Source organism: Eurosta solidaginis, chromosome 5 (assembly GCF_040869045.1).
Source record: "Eurosta solidaginis isolate ZX-2024a chromosome 5, ASM4086904v1, whole genome shotgun sequence".
Classification (NCBI taxonomy): domain Eukaryota; kingdom Metazoa; phylum Arthropoda; class Insecta; order Diptera; family Tephritidae; genus Eurosta; species Eurosta solidaginis.
The window spans coordinates 262,848,524-262,867,794 of NC_090323.1; the positions used below are offsets into that span (position 1 = coordinate 262,848,524).

Sequence of the window (19,271 nt, forward strand, 5' to 3'; positions counted from 1 at the left end):
ATGATTATTTTAAAAGGGAGTGGGCCTTAGTTCTATAGGTGGACGCTTTTTCGAGATATCGCCATAAAGGTGGACCAGGGGTGACTCTAGAATGAGTTTGTACAATATGGGTATCAAATGAAAGGTGTTAATGAGTATTTTAAAAGGGAGTGGGCCATAGTTCTATGGGTGGACGCCTTTTCGGGATATCGCCATAAACGTGGACCAGGGGTGACTCTAGAATGCGTTTGTACAATATGGGTATGAAATGGAAGGTGTTAATGAGTATTTTAAAAGGGCGTAGGCCTTAGTTCTATAGGTGGACGCCTTTTCGAGATATCGCCATAAATGTGGACCAGGGGTGACTCTAGAATGCGTTTGTACAATATGGGTATGAAATGAAAGGTGTTAATGAGTATTTTAAAAGGGCGTGGGCCTTAGTTCTATAGGTGGGCGCCATTTCGAGATATCGCCATAAAGGTGGACCAGGGGTGACTCTAGAATTTGTTTGTACGATACGGGTATCAAATGAAAGGTGTTAATGAGTATTTTAAAACGGAGTGGGCCTTAGTTCCATCCACGAACAGTATTCTTTCCAAGATTCCAAGGGCTTTTGATTTCGCCCTGCAAAACTTTTTCATTTTCTTCTACTTAATATGGTAGGTGTCACACCCATTTTACAATGTTTTTTTCCAAAGTTATATTTTGCGACAGCAAACCAATCCAATAACTATGTTTCATTCCTTTTTTCGTATTTTGTATAGAATTATGGCATTTTTTTCATTTTTCGTAATTTTCGATATCGAAAAAGTGGGCGTGGTCATAGTTGGATTTCGGCCATTTTTTACACCAATACAAAGTGAGTTCAGATAAGTACGTGAACTGAGTTTAGTAAAGATATATCGATCTTTGCTCAAGTTATCGTGTTAAAGGCCGAGCGGAAGGACAGACGGTCGACTGTGTATAAAAACTCGGCGCGGCTTCAACCGAATTCGCCCTTTTTCACAGAAAACAGTTATCGTCCTAGAATCTAAGCCTCTACTAAATTTCACAAGGATTGGTAAATTTTTGTTCGACTTATGGCATTAAAAGTATCCTAGACAAATTAAATGAAAAAGGGTGGAGCCACGCCCATTTTGAAATTTTCTTTTATTTTTGTATTTTGTTGCATCATATCATTACTGAAGTTGAATGTTGGCATAATTTACTTATATACTGTAAAGATATTAACTTTTCTTTTAAAATTTGAATTAAAAAAAAATTTTTTTTAAAAAATGGGCGTGGTCGTTCTCCGATTTTGCTAATTTTTAGTAAGCAGACATATAGTAATAAGAGTAACGTTTCTGCCAAATTTCATCATGATATCTTCAACGACTGCCAAATAACAGCTTGCAAAACTTCTAAATTACCTTCTTGTAAAAGTGGGCGGTTCCACGCCCATTGTCCAAAATTTTACTAGTTTTCTATTCTGCGTCATAAGTTCAACTAACTTACCAAGTTTCATCGCTTAATCCGTATTTGGTAATGAATTATCGCACTTTTTCGATTTTTCGAAATTTTCGATATCGAAAAAGTGGGCGTGGTTATTGTCCGATATAGTTCATTTTAAATAGCGATCTGAGATGAGTGCCCAGGAACCTACATACCAAATTTCATCAAGATACCTCAAAACGTACTCAAGTTATCGTGTTAACGGACAGACGGACGGACATGGCTCAATCGAATTTTTTTTCGATATATCTATCTCGATTCCTTTATACCTGTACAACCAACCGTTATCCAATCAAAGTTAATATACTCTGTGAGCTCTGCTCAACTGAGTATAACAAGTAAGGGTGTCTAAATTCGGCTGTAACCGAACATTATATACTCAGCGTGAGTTTCAACTGTACAGTTCATTTTAGATAAATTACTTTTTCAAATTTTGTTACAAGGGGTTAATTTTTTTTTTTTTAGGCTCTTAAAATGTTATGTAATTCTTGAGAATCTTTAACCTAATCTTATTACGATCCGTTAACTTTTCTTTGAGGTATGGCCTGCGAGATACTGAAAATTGCTTGGTAAAAAAAGGGCGGTGCAACGCCGCTTTTAAACATTTGAATTTTTTGCTTTTTCTTGTTACAATTCCACTTGGGAAATGAAACAACATTAATATAAAACTCTCTTTTTACAAAGATATAGCTTATTTTATTCATCCAAAACCCTTTTAAAAATCTTTTATATAAAAGTGGGCGTGGTTCTTAATTTGGAAAGGCTAGTTCTCTGTCAAATTACAATACAATATCTTAAACGGCTTGTTAAACTTACAAATTGTCTTCTTCTAAATGTGGGTGGTGCCACTCCCATATTCCAACTTTTTTTGGAATTTATACTTTGCGTCATAAAACCAATCCACCTACCAAATTGCATTGGTTTAGCTTTTTGAATTAACTCATTTTATCCATCTTCCTAAATTTTCGATAACGAAAAAGTGCGCGCGGTTATAGTCCGATTTCACTCATTTTCAATACCTATCTATTATGGGTTCAGATAAGCCCGCATACCGAATTTGGTGAAGATATCTGGCTTAATCAATTTTCTCCCCCGATACTGATGATTTTGATATATATTTATATACAACCAGCCGTTATCCAAACAAAGTTAATTTACTCTGTGTGCAAAGGACGCTGAGTATAATGAATCAAGTTATCAAATGTAAAAATTTCTAAGATCATATGTATTTAAGTAGCGAGCGTTGCTAATATTGCTTATATACAGTGGTATGGCGATAACCATCGCCGTTTGTAAACTTTACAATTTTTCCCTAATATCAATAATAAAAATTTCTGGTCTGCTCCTATTTCCACGCAAAAGAAATACATAAATCAAAATATTAATTTAGCGTACCTATACTTAAGATCTGTCAAACTCACAGCAGACCTTCGGGAAATGCTTTTGAGATTGCACTAAAAAAAGAGGGTCTGGGTTGACGCGGATACATCTATGTATTGGATTTAACAGTGTTCCCGTCGTATCAAAATCACAATTAAGCATCCTAACCTTGGTAACCACGGACATGAAAAGCTACAAATCTTTAAAACTATAACAAAAACATTTACTGTATATAAACACCAGAGGTCTGCTCTGAGTACTAATAAAATTAGTGCACTTAGTCATGAGCCAAAAAATTGTGTCTAACGGGCCGATTCTGAGCGTTACCGGTAAAATAGTCCCCAGAACATTATGTAACCGAAAATCGTTACCAGTTCTTTTATTCGCGATTCTGGCCAAAGTGGAAACGCTGTCATCATCGAAAAACTCACCAGTGTCTGTGGTGAAATTTAAAAGTTGGTTTCCTTCGCTTTATCCATGGCGGAACGATACAAAGTGGCAGCATGCGACAGCTGAATATAAACTTTTTTATTTGATTTGATACATCAACTTCCGACGCAGTTCGATTTTGACATTCGTCCATCGAATTTACAAAAACAAAGTACATGGAATTTCTATTTATGTTTGTAGGTATGTCACCATGCTGCCACCTTGTATGGTTCCGCCATGGCTTTACCGAAAATGTGTCACTCGTAGATACGAGGTTAACAAATAAACGAGACGATGTGTATATATGTACATACATGCATAAGATTTTACATAGTTATATTGTAATTTATTCTGTGAAAGTACATAATGTAAACAAATATATAATATATAGCAAGAGGCAACACTTTTTTACTATTATCTTTACTTATTTGCGCTTACAATTCTTTATTTTTCAGTTTTGCCTTTTTCTAAACAACAGCTGTTGTTTGGTTATTTCGATGTAACCACCTACTTTTGTGGGTAAAAAATTATCCGGCTACTTTCGCGGATAGAATACCAAAAGGGTGTAAAAGTTTCCACATGATTTCGTTACCGTGGTGAAGAATGTTGTTACCACACTAGAATCGGGGCGTAAATGTGTACTTAGTCAAGTACAGACAAATACTATGAGTGACTAGCACATAAAATAGAAAATACATACGAGTGCCCCGCAACACATATGTCCCATACATATATGACATTGTTGAGTATAAACTGAAATCATAGTCGCGTTAACTCAATAGCATGTTGGTTTCATGTGTAATACACTGTATACTTCGTTTATTATCGGTTTTTCTTTAGCGCTGTATTCAGTTTAGTTTCGTGTACATCATTGTTTACTATATAGTTTGGCAGCTTAAGTAGAGGTTATGTTGCGAATAGAGTGGAAGGCAGTGGACTAGGCAGTCGAATGTCATATAATGAAGGAATGGTGTTCGGAGATTTTTCGAAGTTAAAAAAAAAAAATGATAAAAGCTTTAATATAAATAAAACTATTGTTTTAATAACAACAAAAACGCCATATATATTCTGTATACATAAATATGTAAGGATTATCTCACTTTAAAATTTGAATTAAATAATCTAAAGTTTTGTTTTGAAACTGAGTCGAGAACTGTGCGTGTGAATGTGCGAAGTTTCACCGATCAGCTGTTAGTTGCGCTACTTGGTAAAATTTACAATGGTGTACATCGTTGTGTTGCTAGCGTGAGAAGACTGATATCACTATATTCATTTTATTGTACTGTTAACCATACTGATTCAAATTAGTGTTTTCGTATAACACAGTTGACTTTCTTGCTCAATAAGACAATTGAGTACTGAACTGCTTCGTGGCTTATGAGCGGTTATTCATTTTACGAAGCATGACTATGTAAATGTGTTTTAGTGGATATAAGTGCATGATATTCTTTGTTTGTGTACGCACTAATACTAATTTTTTGGTTAGTCCACTAATAACCTTAAAGCTGGAGACATTGGTGCTTTATCGGTAACCGTATCGGTAAACTTATAACAGCTGATTCGACCAATCTTATGAGAATCAATGTAATCGATTATTGGTGCCGCTAAGGTCGTAACCGTATCGTAGCCAACCAATTGGGTTTTGGTTTACCGTCGTAACGATAAACAGCTGATTACGTTAGGGATACGGATACAGCGATACGACATACGGCACCAATGACTCCAGCTTAAAACATGAATAATTGCAGCTCACTGATAAACACAAATGTACTAAAACAATATTGAACAAAAAATTGAGGTTAAACAATTAAATCCTTATCAAAGCAATAAAGAATACTTGAGCAAATTAACTAAAGAACAAAACCGGCCGAATTGGATCTATGAACTATGTACCTAAGCATTACACCAGAATACATGACAATAACAATGAATTTGAATTTTTCATATAGTGAAGCATTAATCTTGTAGTACATTTATTTTATTTAAATTCATAAAATTCATAAGTATTGGTTAGTGTTTCATTTCAGTGAATGGACAAATTGATTTAAAAGTCATTTAATTTTTAAAATAAAATACAAATTTAACCGGTTTCATTTATTGCATCGATTAATGAGCATCAAAATTTATATATGTATTTATGATAAGCTTGGTTTATGTTTATTTTTCTAATGATAATTGCACCAACACCAGCTGATAAAAACTCAAGGGTTGTGATACCGAAGACTGAACAAACAGAACTGTAAAAGATGTCTTGTTGGAACGAACTTTTAGTTGACTTCCAAACGTTGAGCGGGCGCGTTTATGCGGAATTCACTCATCTTAAATTGCGCTAATTTTATTTTTATTTTTGCAGTAAAATATATTGATATATTATATACGTAGAAGTGTTTTATCAATTACCAAGTTTCTTTAAATAGGGTTACGGTTGCGAAGTGGAGATTCTGCGGCTAGAGTAACTGACAAAAAAATATCACCTAAATCCGAAAATTCTATGTTTATTGTTGAAATATTTACAATAATTTTCATGTGCAATTTACAGCAAAAGCTATTGAACATATCTTGAAAAGCGTTTCTCTTGAGCGTTATATTTTTTAAAATGTATATTTATGGCAATACCTCCGTGGTGTAGAGGGTATGTTGGCCAAGGATTCCCGACTTAAGTGACAAGACAACTAACACCGTAATGTTTTAGAAAATTTTTCCGAAAAACGGAGGCCACTTGGCAGTGGTTTGCAAACACTCCAATCCAGTTTGTAGGAAAAAAGTTAAAAAGGAGCTTATTAAAAATTGGAAGAGACGCTCGGACTTAATCTCCTCGCAGGTATGCCGATTCAAAATATTAGCATTATTTGTATGGCATGTAAAGCGCATTTGGAAATTCGACTGTATTGGGGGGACTTTATAAAAAGTACATATTTAGCCTTGGAAAGATATTACACGATTCAACTTAGCAACAAATCTAATTCAGTCCTTTTTATGTATCGGCAGAGAAGGTCGAACTTCTCTGGTATCGTTCGGTGTATTGCTTTCATAATTTTTCTTGGAACACAATTAAGTTCAAATAAAATTACTTTTATCTTTGCGAGAAATCAAAAAATTGCAAAAACGATATACTTAAAAATAAATACGGCTATTTTCAAGCTCACTTTTCCAATCAGGGTTCAGGATGAACCCTATTATCATTGTACTTAAAGAAATTATTAAATTCTTGGATTTTTTACTTCTAGACTTCAGAACAGACAACCGATATCATTTCGTTACGATAATTAACGTTAATAAACAAAAAAAAAGTCATTTCGTTTCGTTTATTAACGTTAAGAATGTCAAATTAACGTTTCTGCCATATCAAAACGAAATCAAATCGTTTATGTTGATTATTAATTTCAAACTATGCTGGCAAAGCTGATTGAGGGGGGAGTCATTAAAGGTGAAAGCATTAGCCAAGCTGATTGCAACTTTTCTCATGAATTTTGACAGTACGAACATTTCTCAGAGTTTTTTGACATTACCACCAACGAATTACACAAACAAATTACATGGAGTTTGTGTGTACGTCCGCTCGCTGTTACCACCTTACGGCTTCACCATGGCTATAGCATTGCCAGCACAATTTAAACATAAAGTATCGCGTTTTTGTTAACGTTAACGAAAGCTTTTCGTTTCGGTTAAAAACGAGATACAATTTATCTTGATAATTTCTTTATCGATAATATTTCCAAGTGTTTCAACGGAAACGGTGGAAGTTTTTTGATAAACGATTAGCTTAACGTTAAGGTGCATCCCTGCTTCAGACTTAAAGCCTTCCGCGATTTACAACCAGATTGACTGAATTTTTGTATGTGTGCGTGTCGGGTATTTGACGCTTGCCCCGCGACTATCAAATAAAAAGCCATCAATCAACATTTGCATTGAGAAACCGTAGCGTTCGGACGTGAATACGTCGTCATCGGATGATGACTTTTTTTTACTTGCAACTACAGCAGTTTTATTAAATAATAAAAAAATTAATAAAAATTTTATTAAATAATAATAAAAGCTTTACATTCCATAAAGCTGGTAAACATTGATAATTTTCAATAAATTTTAATATAAATTGCTGTTCTTCCGCGCACTTTTTCGTTTTGAATGTCGACACAAACTAAATACAACACTGCGTTTTGTCAATCACACCCCGCGACTATCAAATAAGCTAGCGTCAAATGAAAAAATCAAAAATTTTTGATTTTCATCAACGTGTAGCCGACAACAAATATGTGTGTCACGAAGCCACCCGACTGCACTAACACACACAAAATTCAGTCAATCTGGTTGTAAATCGCGGAAGGCTTTTACGAGTAATACATATTTTCGCTAAGTTTGTTGGCAACAATCGATACACAAAACCGACCACTGTGCGCTGGGCGCATCTGCCATTTTCCTCCCATTCCCACCCACTTTTGTTCTCTAACTCTCTCTATTAGAACAAATTGCGAGCGAGCAACTTTGTTGCATTGCTACTTTCTTTCAGTTTGACGTTTGGCATTGCCTAGTCGAAAGGGCCAGCGTTTAGTGGAAGCAGCAAATAAAATCACATCTAACGGGGAAGTGTATGTGAAATAAGGTTTTACAAAAAGTGAACAAAAAGAAAATAAATAACAAATTAAAAACGATAATTTAAATAAATTACTTGCTTGATTGTTGAATTTTATTGCTGTGCCTTCTCCGTCGGCTGTTCTTATCAATTCGATTTCGTGTGCTATTTTCGAGGCATTTTGTATTACTCGCGCACGCTCCCCTCCAAGCGTTAGCAACAATTCATTCACTCTCGCATAAAAATTCTTATATTGTCGTTCGTTGTCATCGTCACCAAGTGTTTTATTTACATTTAGATATGTTTTGTGTGCGTTTGTTGTAATACCTGCTCATATGCAATTTATTAACTTTAATCGAGTGCTAATAAAAACAAAGAAAATAATACAAATAAACATACAGTGTTTTTTTGAACGAAATGAGCGAGGAGTGCGTCATCTGTGTTTCGAATGTTGCGCTACGACCACAGCACCATCTGTACGCGCGCTTACGACACCTGCATGAATTTTTTTGCAACCAGTTTGGAAAAGAACCTCGATTTTACGTTCGTATGCCTGGACGGTAGGTGGCACGAAATTAGTAATATAATATGAAAATGAGCATTTTTATATAGCAAAACTTTTACCACGAACTCTTGCAACTCCGCACTCTGAGTTTTCTCCGAACCAATCTGGCAGAATTTTGTCAGTCTTAAGATTTATATAAGATAATAGGGGGACTCATTAAAGCATATAAATTTATAAGGTGTAAAATTATATCCATTTACACACGCTGTTATATGAACGCACCTAGTAATATTCTTGATAAACTGAATTGTCGATCAGCTGTATTATTGCCAAAAAAATGTTTGATTGTTATACAAATTAAAAAATGCTAAGATTAAGTGAAAAATCAAAACCAAAACATCTTTACTAAGAAATTCTTGTAAATTACTCGCTGATGTCGGAGATTTCTGATGTCAGAGATTTCTGATGAAAAGGACGGCAATTATGTTTGCAAGGTTGCATTCCTTTGAGTTTACCGCGTTTACACCATAGGGGGACTCATGTAACCGTATAAATGCCTTATAAAGTGTGTAAACGTATAATTTTATCTAGTGCGTAAACGAGCTGTCAAATTTTGTATGAAAAATCATTTACACAATCTATAAATTTACGCGCACATTTCATTAGGGGGACTCATGTAACCGTATAAATGCCTTATAAAGTGTGTAAACGTATAAATTTATCTAGTTTACGCACGAGCTGTCAAATTTTGTATGAAAAATCATTTACACAATTTGTATAAATTTACGCGCACATTTCATTGTGTAAACGCGGTAAACTCAAAGGAATGCAACCTTGCAGACATTACAGCAGGCATTTTCATCAGAAATCTCCAACATCAGCAAGTAAAGGCGTTTTATTAGTTTTGAGTTTTCACTTAATCTTGGCATTTTTTAATTTGTATAACAATCGAAAAATTTCTGTTTGGCAATAATACAGCTGATAAACAATCAAGTTTATCAAGAGTATTACTAGGTGCGTTCATATAACCGCGTGTGTAAAGGGATATAATTTTACACCTTATAAGTTTATATGCTATCATGAGTCCCCCTCATGAAATATGCGCGTAAATTTATACAAATTGTGTATATGATTTTTCATACAAAATTTGACAGTTCGTTTACACACTAGATAAATTTATACGTTTACACCCTTTATAAGGCGTTTATAAGGTTAACTGAGTCCCCGTAATATACTGGCTTTAATGTTCGGACAAAGAGCGTCAACAAACCATTTCATGTGTTTTACGCATATTTCAAACACGCACTGGGCTGGGTTTACTAAACGGTTATCTTCCACAAAGCTTTTGGCTCTTATTACGGCTTCTGAGCTTGTGAGATCAACGTTGTCTTTCGTCAAAGCCATATTCGCATTTAATTTTCGTGGCTAATTGTTTGCCTATTGTATAACCGGCATAATATCTTTGAACCGGAATGTCTGTTGGGCAATCTAGGTTAACAATACTTTCAATGATAATCATTTCGATTTCTTCATCCACGGCTGATTCTTCGCTATACACGGCTGCCTTTTCGTCTTCATTTGGATCGTTTTGGGTCTGATCCACTCTACCTGTCAGCTCATCTGGAATAGTGGGCTTACCATCAATATATTCGAGGAACACATCATCGTCACCTTCGCAGTTTGTGCCTTTGCCTTTCAAGCGGTGTTACAAAATGTTCATCGACACCCACCTGTATACAATGTACTGCATTTCGTATGCTGATGGATGCATGTTTATTCCTTCAAAGAATGCGTCGAAGAAGTCCTGGTTTAATTTTCCCAGCATAATAAACTTTATGTCTTGGTGCATTTCAAATATATCTTCTGAGAAATGTATCATTGAGCGAATCGTTAGTATGAATGCATCAATGCAATGTAGCTCAAAATTGAACCTAAGCGACTCCAAGTAAGTTATATGATCGAGTAGCCGGGCAATTTTAAACTCGTCATTTTTCCGCATTTTCCCAATAAATCGACAGTCGAGCTCGTCAAACAAATCATTAAAACGCTTTATAAAGTTCTGAGTCGGCTCAATAGAGGCAAAAATTTTGTGATTATTGCTAAACAAATTCATTTCTGCAAACATTTTTATACCCGCATATACAGAGTGGCGTAATAATTGGACGGCTCTGGATACACTAAATGTTTCAAATGGACCTGGCTCAACATGAGCGTCGGTTAATTTCGGACATACTTGAAAATTACTGTTTTTTATCTATATTGTAAAGCCTTTTAACAATATCGTGCCTTAATTTGCCATCAGCAGAGCCTATTTCTTTATTATTTAAAAAGTTATTTCAGACCGCTTTAATCAAATGGCAGTAATCAAACATAAAATGTATTTTTTTGCCTTTGTAAATTAAATGAGTGTTATTTTTGTTGACGTGGTTGAGTATGCTGCTGTGTTGCAGCTGTGTAGATCGCACAAGCTACTTTCACGGTTAGCCCAATGCTTTGTGCGACATCTACATATATTTTTATAGAATAACTAGATTATTTTCTGTTCGCTGGCAGCTGTTTTTTTTTGGATAGTACGATACGTATGTACTTCCAGTTAGACGTTATGCCTTTCACCATAAAAATAGGCGCTTGTCGGCTACAACTGGTGCTCTGGTATCGGTCACCATAATCAACAAAACCATCAATAACGTCGATGATGTTATTATATTGCAGGTCATTTTTTATAACGACTTCGTCCCACATTATTGCGCAAAGCCGATCAGTTTCTGGCATTTTTTGTATTATTAATTTTAAATTTTCGATAACTTGCGGATCGTTGCCAGGGCGAACGGAGGGTATTGGTCTCGCCTGAAGAAGAGTGGCTTTCTTCCCGCATAAAATTATACGATTTCGTTGTCATATAGTTTATATTTTGAGCCAACTCTTTTTGTTCTGGTAAATGATTTTTACCTCTGGATCCAGTTATCATTTGCGCGAATATTATGGCATCGCTACTTGCCCCGCCCGCAGGCGTGAATTGTGAACGTTTAAGTCGTTTGATGTGCAATTTAAGAGTGGCATTGTCTTTTTTCAATTTTTGAATAATTTTGCGTAGTTTTCCGTTAACTTTTATGTGCCTTCGAGCATTTTTAGCAAATCGCTCATTGTCTCAACATTTTCATCTAACCCTTCCCAACTATAGCGGCGTACGTCCAAACGTTGTCGCTTCTCGTCAGGATCGGAGAATAGCTCAAATTCCTCTAACGTAATTTCCGCCTGGTGCCTTAGACGAACGTTTGAAGGGTGGCACTATCAAAATGTTTGACGAATCGCTTTCATAATTTAAAACTATGTATCTGCTCAATGTATTTGTACGGAGGTTCTCCATCATAACCTTAAAATTGCAAAAATTACCTATTACTAAGTGCAACAGACATGTGTGCACATAAATCGTGCTAGAGCATATAATTATTTTGTGAGATGACCATTGTGTTTTCATCCTAAAAGAAATTCCCATCCCGCCCTACCTTCTTTTTTATACCATGGTTATTCGATATATTCTAGTGTAGAAGTGTAGTTTACGTTCACGTTATACCAACTTCACACAGAAGCTTAATGAAATAATTAGGCAAGTGTTCTACATTAAAGCCTTTATTGAATTCAATCGTGCAGCAAAAGATAATAAAAATAGCCACATTTCTGTGTGAAATTGGTATTAGCCTGCTTATCAGCGTTACCTGTTTAATCACTTTTTTCTGTCTAATGTATTTTATTTTTATAATAGAGTAAAAAATAAGAGCTACATGGGCTGATAACCTGATAGGGTCCCCAAATGATCCCGAATGGGTAATAGAGCCCAAGCCTTGAATGATTTTCAGACGATACTAATGATATTGTAGCAAAACACATATATTCACATTCACTGGCACAAGAAAAAAAAAAAAAAAAATTATTAAATTAAATTAAGCAAAGTAAAATAAAATTAAAATAAATTTATAAAATTTAATTTAATAAAATGAAGTAAAGTAAAATCAAATCAAGTAGGTAAAACCAAAAAAATAAACCCAAAAAATAAATTATAACTAAATTAAATTAAAATAAAATTCAATTAATGCATATGGTATTAAATAAAATAGAAAATGTTTAGCAAAAACTAACCACGTACAAATGAAAAATGTTTGCAATGCCGTCCTTAGCAAAAAGTCAGTAAACTTCAACTTTAAGCACTTTTCTGCCTTTCGGCCAATGTTGGCATTGCAATGTGCCCAACTATGCAATCACTTCACATAACACATGTACATACATCACTTTTATTTATAGGCATATTGCAATTAAATATACTTACCCAAATTAATTGTGTGTACATCGTTCTTTTTATGCCTATCTCCATAGGCTTCCTTTGGGAAGTGAAGGCTGGAAACGTACACCAGTCCGTTTTGGTGCTCCTGCAGTCTTAAATTGGCAAGCCACTGCTCCCTCATGTTCTTCGGCATAAGGAAGAACTTCACTTTTCGGTCGGATACGGTTGAACGACCGCATCCCAATACCACGCACTTTCTATCACTGGGCATTTTCTTTTTGGTAATCAAATTTTAAAATACTTAAGCACTTCTATTCACTTCTAAACGCATTCACCTCTTGGCGAACAATTGAAGTTAGAAATCATTGTGGATAAGACAAGTGTGATAACGTCTGCATAGACGTCAAAATTACAAATAAAAGTAGCCATATTGAACATCCTGTCAGGCAGTTGACGGATAAGATATCACACTTGTTTTATCCACAATGCTAGAAATTTTTTGGAAGCTGTCATCGTATTTTTCTTTCCTTATCTTTAATCAGCTATACCGTTGGTTGCAGTTGGTTGAAAGATTGATTCACTTGCGCTTTTGACATTTTCTAATTAGACCAAGCAAGCTCAATCCGATTAAGTCACACAAACACAAGTTGGAAAGTTATCAAAAAACTTGCTTATTTATATATTGTTGCATAGACGAAATCGGACTATAACCACGCCCACTTTTTCGATATCGAAAATTTCGAAAAACAGAAAAAGTGCAATAATTCATTACCAAAGACGGATAAAGCGATGGAATTTGGAAGATGGGTTGACCTTATGACGCAGAATAGAAAACTAATAAAATTTTGGACAATGGGCATGGCACCGCCCACTTCTAAAAGAAGCTAATTTAAAAGTTTTCCAAGCTGTAATTTGACCGTCGTTGAAGATATCATGATGAAATTTGGCAGAAAGGTTACTCCTATTACTGTATATGTCCACAATAAAAACTAGCGAAATCGGATGACGAACACGCCCACTTAAAAAAAAATTTTTAAGTCAAATTTTAACAAAAAATTTAATATTTTTACAGTATATAAGTAAATTATGTCAACATTCAACCCCTGTAATGATATGGTGCAAGAAAATACAAAAATAAAAGAAAATTTCACAATGGGCGTGGCTCCGCCCTTTTTCATTTAATTTGTCTAGAATACTTTTAATGCCATTAGTCGAAAAAAACTTACCAATTTTGTGAAATTTGGTAGGGGCATAGATTCTACGACGATAACTGTTTTCTGTGAAAATTGGCGAAATAGGTTGAAGCCACGCCCAGTTTTTATACACAGCCGTCCGTCTGTCCTTTCGCTCGGCCGTTAACACGATAACTTGAGCAAAAATCGACATATCTTTACTACACTTAGTTCACGTACTTATGTGAACTCACTTTATCTTGGTATATGTATATATATATATTGATAAGATAACTTAACCCAACTCATTTGATATGTTCTTGTGGTACCACTGATGAGAGCTATAACATTTCCTACTTTAGTAAAAGTAAAAGAAGCACTGAGTAGATGAAGCACTTCGTTAGTCTTATGAAGCACAGAATATCCTGGATTTGAGCTGAGTCCACCTTTACTCAACAGTCGACGAAGTCTTTACCTATTGAGCCAATTCATATGTCCTTCCACGAGAAGGGCAGTGAAATCGAAGTGATAAAAGCTGTATATCTAATGTTGTTGTATTAACGACACAGACGCTCTCTGACGGCTTTGGTACGTTCCGGTAACTAAGCACCATTAAGGTACTAGCCCGACCATCCCGGGAACGATTTATATGACCCTATTGTACCTTCTAGGTCATCCCAACCTCCCCATCCCTTGGTTCCGTGAGGAACTTGGGGTCGCCAGAGCCTCTGCCGGTAATGAAACATGATTTTTTTGTATTGACTGTAATGAAGTATATAATACTGTAACGAATTTATTGCAATTCCTCTTATTTGCAACCTTCTACTAACGTTCGAATCACTAAACTCTTAAATAAATAACTCCACTATTCATAATACAAAATGGCCTTTATTAAAGTACTTCACAATAACACTTATACTTCGCAACTGTCTGGTTTCTTCGTTGCATATTTCTAGGCTTTTCCGTTCTAGAATTTACTAGTTAGTTATCGTTTTCGATATCGAAAAAGTGGGCGTGGTTATAGTTCAATTTCGTTCATTTCAAATAGCGATCTGAGATGAGTGCCCAAGAACCTACATACCAAATTTCATCAAGATACCGCAAAAGTTACTCAAGTTATCGTGCTAACGGACAGACGGACGGATCCATGGCTCAATCAAATTTTTTTTCGATACTGATGATTTTGATATATGGAAGTCTATATCTATCTCGATTCCCTTTATACCTGTACAACCAACCGTTATCCAATCAAAGTTAATATACTCTGTGTGCAAAGCACGCTGAGTATAAAAATTTATGGTGGATCTAATATACCTATTTCTCATTTTATATTTTCTCTCGTATCTAAAATAAGCGTAAATATAATCGGTGAACATGTTGATTATTGCGGCTATCCAGTTCTACCAATGGCTATCGACCAGTGCATCCTCTTGGCAGTCGGCCAAAATACAGACACATTTCTTCAGCTGCGCAATGTCGAAACAGCGCGATACGAAAACTTGAAAATCGATTTGAATGCACTGAGGTATATAACAATTTTAACTGTAAATAAACCACATTACTTTCCTTATTAACTGTCAAACAAATCACATGTATTATCTAAATTACTTATTATACAGCATTGATGTGCCAGCGCAAAGCGGTCCAAAATGGTACAATTACTATTTGTGTGGCATAAAGGGCATCTACGAAGAAATGCAACAGACAAGTCAACTAACCTTTCAACCCATCGGCATGGCAATCGCTTTGAGTGGCAACATACCGCCCGCTTCCGGTTTGAGTAGCTCAAGTGCATTGGTCAGCGCTGCGGTGTTAGCCACTGCGTGTATACATCAGTTGCCTTTGGAACGCAAGCATTTGGCCTCGATTTCGGCGCGTTGTGAACGTTACATTGGCACACAGGGTGGTGGAATGGATCAAGCTATTGCATATTTGGCCAAAGCTGGTTATGCTCAATTCATTGAATTCCATCCGAAGTTATACGCCACTCCCATACAACTACCAGCTGGTGTTTGTTTCGTTGTGGCCAACAGCCTAGCAGCAAAGAACAAAGCGGCTTCATCAGATTTTAATGAACGCGTCGTCGAATGCCGGCTGGCTACGCGCATCGTTGCAAAGCATTGTAAATTCAACAATTGGCGCGGAATGATGCGTTTTGTACAGTTACAGGAAGCGCTGCAGTGCACCCTCGCTGAACTGGAAGAATTGATACTCAGATGGCTGCCAAAAGATATTTATACGCGCGATGAATTGTGTGCGCGGGAATTGAAAGTAAGCGATGAAGAATTCGAAAAAGAATTTCTCACTGTAAATACGCGGCAGATGATGCAATTTAAGTTGCGACAGCGTGCGTTGCATGTGATTAGAGGTGAGTTGGTGGGACGAAGAGCATATTACATGCATGTATATTAGACTGGACATATTTTGTATGAAAAAAATAAAAGTTTATGAAAAAGCGGCACCGCCCCCTCAAATTATTCCTTTTTATATAATTAATTAATTTCCAAACTCTTGGGCAGATAACTTAAGGTTAAGGCGTGGCATATTTCCATTGAAAATGCTCAGAATCGGGTTTTTGTTATTTTCGAGAGCCATGAACGACAAACCCTTATAAAAAGTTGTTAATACGCTATTTCCCTTCTAAAGTGTATTTATAAAAATTAAATTAATGGCAGCACTTTTTGGAAACGGGCGTGGCAGCGCCTTTTTTGATTATGTATTGGGTGCCGTTTCTGGAGCCGATTACCGATTGAGATACCCTTCAAAAAACGCGAGTACTCTTTAAATAATGTAAGGAATACTCCTTTGGGAGTATAGGACTGCTCCAAATCTAATCTGTATTCATACAAAAAATGTACTCCAATTAACATTGCGATGTCCTAGGAGAGGAGTAGGTGATCCCACTCTCGCTTTGTTTGTGAGTATTCCATAGAGTACATATGTACGTGAGAGTACTTTCACTGTAGTACTCCATGGAGCACCCACAGAGGATCATATGCCAAAGTACTAAAGAGGAATTGTGTCGGAAAGAATTATCGAAGTGAATTTAATTTAAAATGAAAGTAAATGAAGAGGGGAAATACAACTTTTATATTTTATACTACGAATATTCTTATGTTATTTAGCATTTGCGTGAATAAAGAAACTACCCTGCAAAAATTGTTGGATTACGTGTTCCATTTTCTTCATGTTGGAGTACTCTAACAATACTCCTTTGCAATGAGTTTGCGGGCCACCATCAGCCGATCATTGCTCGTTTTTTAACGACTGGCATCACGACACGATGACGATCGAACAGAGTTGCCAAAAGTAAAATATTGCATACAAATAACTGATAATAAAATTTTACTATGGCAACTCTGATAAAATGCGCACTGGGTTTATGTATACATACTATAGTATAGAGAAATATTAGTTTCTTTATTCACGCAAATGCTAAATAACATAAGAATATTCGTAGTAAAGAATATAAAAGTTGTATTGCCCCTCTTCATTTACTTTCATTTTAAATAAAATTCACTCCGATAATTCTTTCCGAAACAATTCCTCTTTAGTACTTTGGCATATGATCCTCTGTGGGTGCTCCATGGAGTGCAAAAGTGAAAGTACTTTGGAAAGTACTCTCACGTATGTACTCTCTGGTATTCTCACAAACAAAGCGGGAGTGGGATCACCTACTCCTCTCCTAGGACATCGCAATGTTAATTGGAGCACATTTTTTGTATGAATACAGATTAGTTTTGAAACACTCCTATACTCCCAAAGGAGTATTCCTTACATTATTTATGGAGTACTCGCGTTTCTTGAAGGGTAATATTTCTCTATATACTTTAGTATGTATACATAAAACCAGCGCGCTTTTGCATTTTATCAGAGTTGCCAAAGTAAAATTTTATTATTAGTTATTAGCATGCAATATTTTACTTTTGGCAAATCTGTTCGATCGTCATCGTGTCGTGATCACTGTCGTTAAAAAACGAGCAATGATCGGCTGATGGTGATCCGCAAACGCAATGCAAAGGAGCAGTGTTGCCAGGTCATGCAAAAAAAAGAAGCTAGATTGGCAAAAAAAAAAGGTTAGAAAAGGCTAAATTTAGAAAAAAAAGAAGCTAAAAAAAGGCCAGAAATTTTTTTGGTTAATTCATAAAATTTTTTTTTATATTTTAGTTTACACATTTGTAAATAAAAACTTATAAACATAACTTAAGCATAACGTCCTCTTTCAAAACATATCAGGCACATTTTCTTTGACTAGCACATGGAATTACTTTAAATGATTACATGTGTGTATATACGCAAAAAAAATATTACAAACTAATTATTTATATAAAATATTCTCCGTCTGAAGAATCAGAAGAGCTTAAGTCTGGGTATAAAGTTTGGCTATTTACCATAGCTATGAGATCATCGGTAATTTCAAAGTCATTACAACATTTAGATAAGCGTTTTAACGAGCATCTAATATTAAGCAGCGCATTAAGCATTTTAATTTTTAGTTTGTTCCTTAATTTAGTTTTCAGAATTTTCATGCCACTAAAAACGAAAAGGCTAACCTGGCAACACTGCAAAGGAGTATTGTTAGAGTACTCCAACATGAAGAAAATGGAACACGTAATCCAACAATTTTTGCAGGGTAACATATAATTTTTTAAATGGGTGTGGCAACCACTTTTGACCAAGGAAGAATTGACCTACTGTGAAAAAAACTCTTTACAATTATTTTCTATACAAAGAGGAATACCTTTTATAAAAGACTCAAAATCATTAAATAAATACCTCTTTTTCGATAATACTTAGTGCCAAAAATTGAACTAAAATAACTGCACGGTAGATCTCTAGCTGAGTATATGATGTTCCTTTACATCCGAACCTAGACAACTTTTGTTGTTCTTCTTCCACGTTTGTTAAAACTGTATTATGGTTCTCCACTCAGTTAAAAAAAAACATCACTTATTTCTCTTTTTGATTCAACTTTCTCACTTCACGCATATTATCCATCATCCAGTGAGATTCCTAGCTCCGCGTCCCGCTAAGTTCAAGCGGGAATGCCCTGGCTCATTGGGAGACTGGAGAAAAAGAGCATTTTTGTACAAATGAGTTGTGATAGGTAGATGTCGCCGTTGGGTTTCATTTAAAATATACGGCTAAAGGCAAAGCAGCGACATCTATTTTGGAAAAGGTAAGTTTATTAAAGGCAGCATTGCCAAACTAAAGATAAGAAATTCACAAATTGATGGGTTTGATGGTGAATGAGAACAAAAAGAAGTACCTGCTGTCAGCGAGCAAAGAGGCACCGCATTTGCGCTACTGTTGGCAACCATATGCCGTCTTCCAGTGATTTTTACTGCTCCGGCTCACGCTCAATTCTCACGGCAAAGCTCTGGATCATTGAGAGACTTGAGAAGCAGATGTCGTGAAATTTTCGCACACGTGAAATGTGATAGGCAGATGTCGCCGCTGTTTTTC

At 35.6% G+C, this 19,271-nt stretch overlaps 1 protein-coding gene across 5 annotated transcripts in view; it reads left to right on the forward strand.

Moving 5' to 3' along the window:
- Positions 1–19,271, forward strand: part of Galk (N-acetylgalactosamine kinase) — a 67,713-nt gene that overhangs the window by 37,195 nt on the left and 11,247 nt on the right. The window contains exons 1-4 of one of the 5 annotated variants that reach the window (XM_067790129.1): positions 5,576–5,631; positions 8,148–8,409; positions 15,160–15,330; positions 15,425–16,173. In XM_067790129.1, the coding sequence (XP_067646230.1) occupies positions 8,267–8,409; positions 15,160–15,330; positions 15,425–16,173 (1,063 nt within the window). In that variant the 5' untranslated portion in view covers positions 5,576–5,631; positions 8,148–8,266. Of the gene's footprint in view, positions 1–5,575; positions 5,632–5,962; positions 6,101–7,792; positions 8,410–15,159; positions 15,331–15,424; positions 16,174–19,271 lie in introns of those variants that run through there. The other 4 variants (XM_067790128.1, XM_067790130.1, XM_067790132.1 and 1 more) reach the window with 4 other exon arrangements.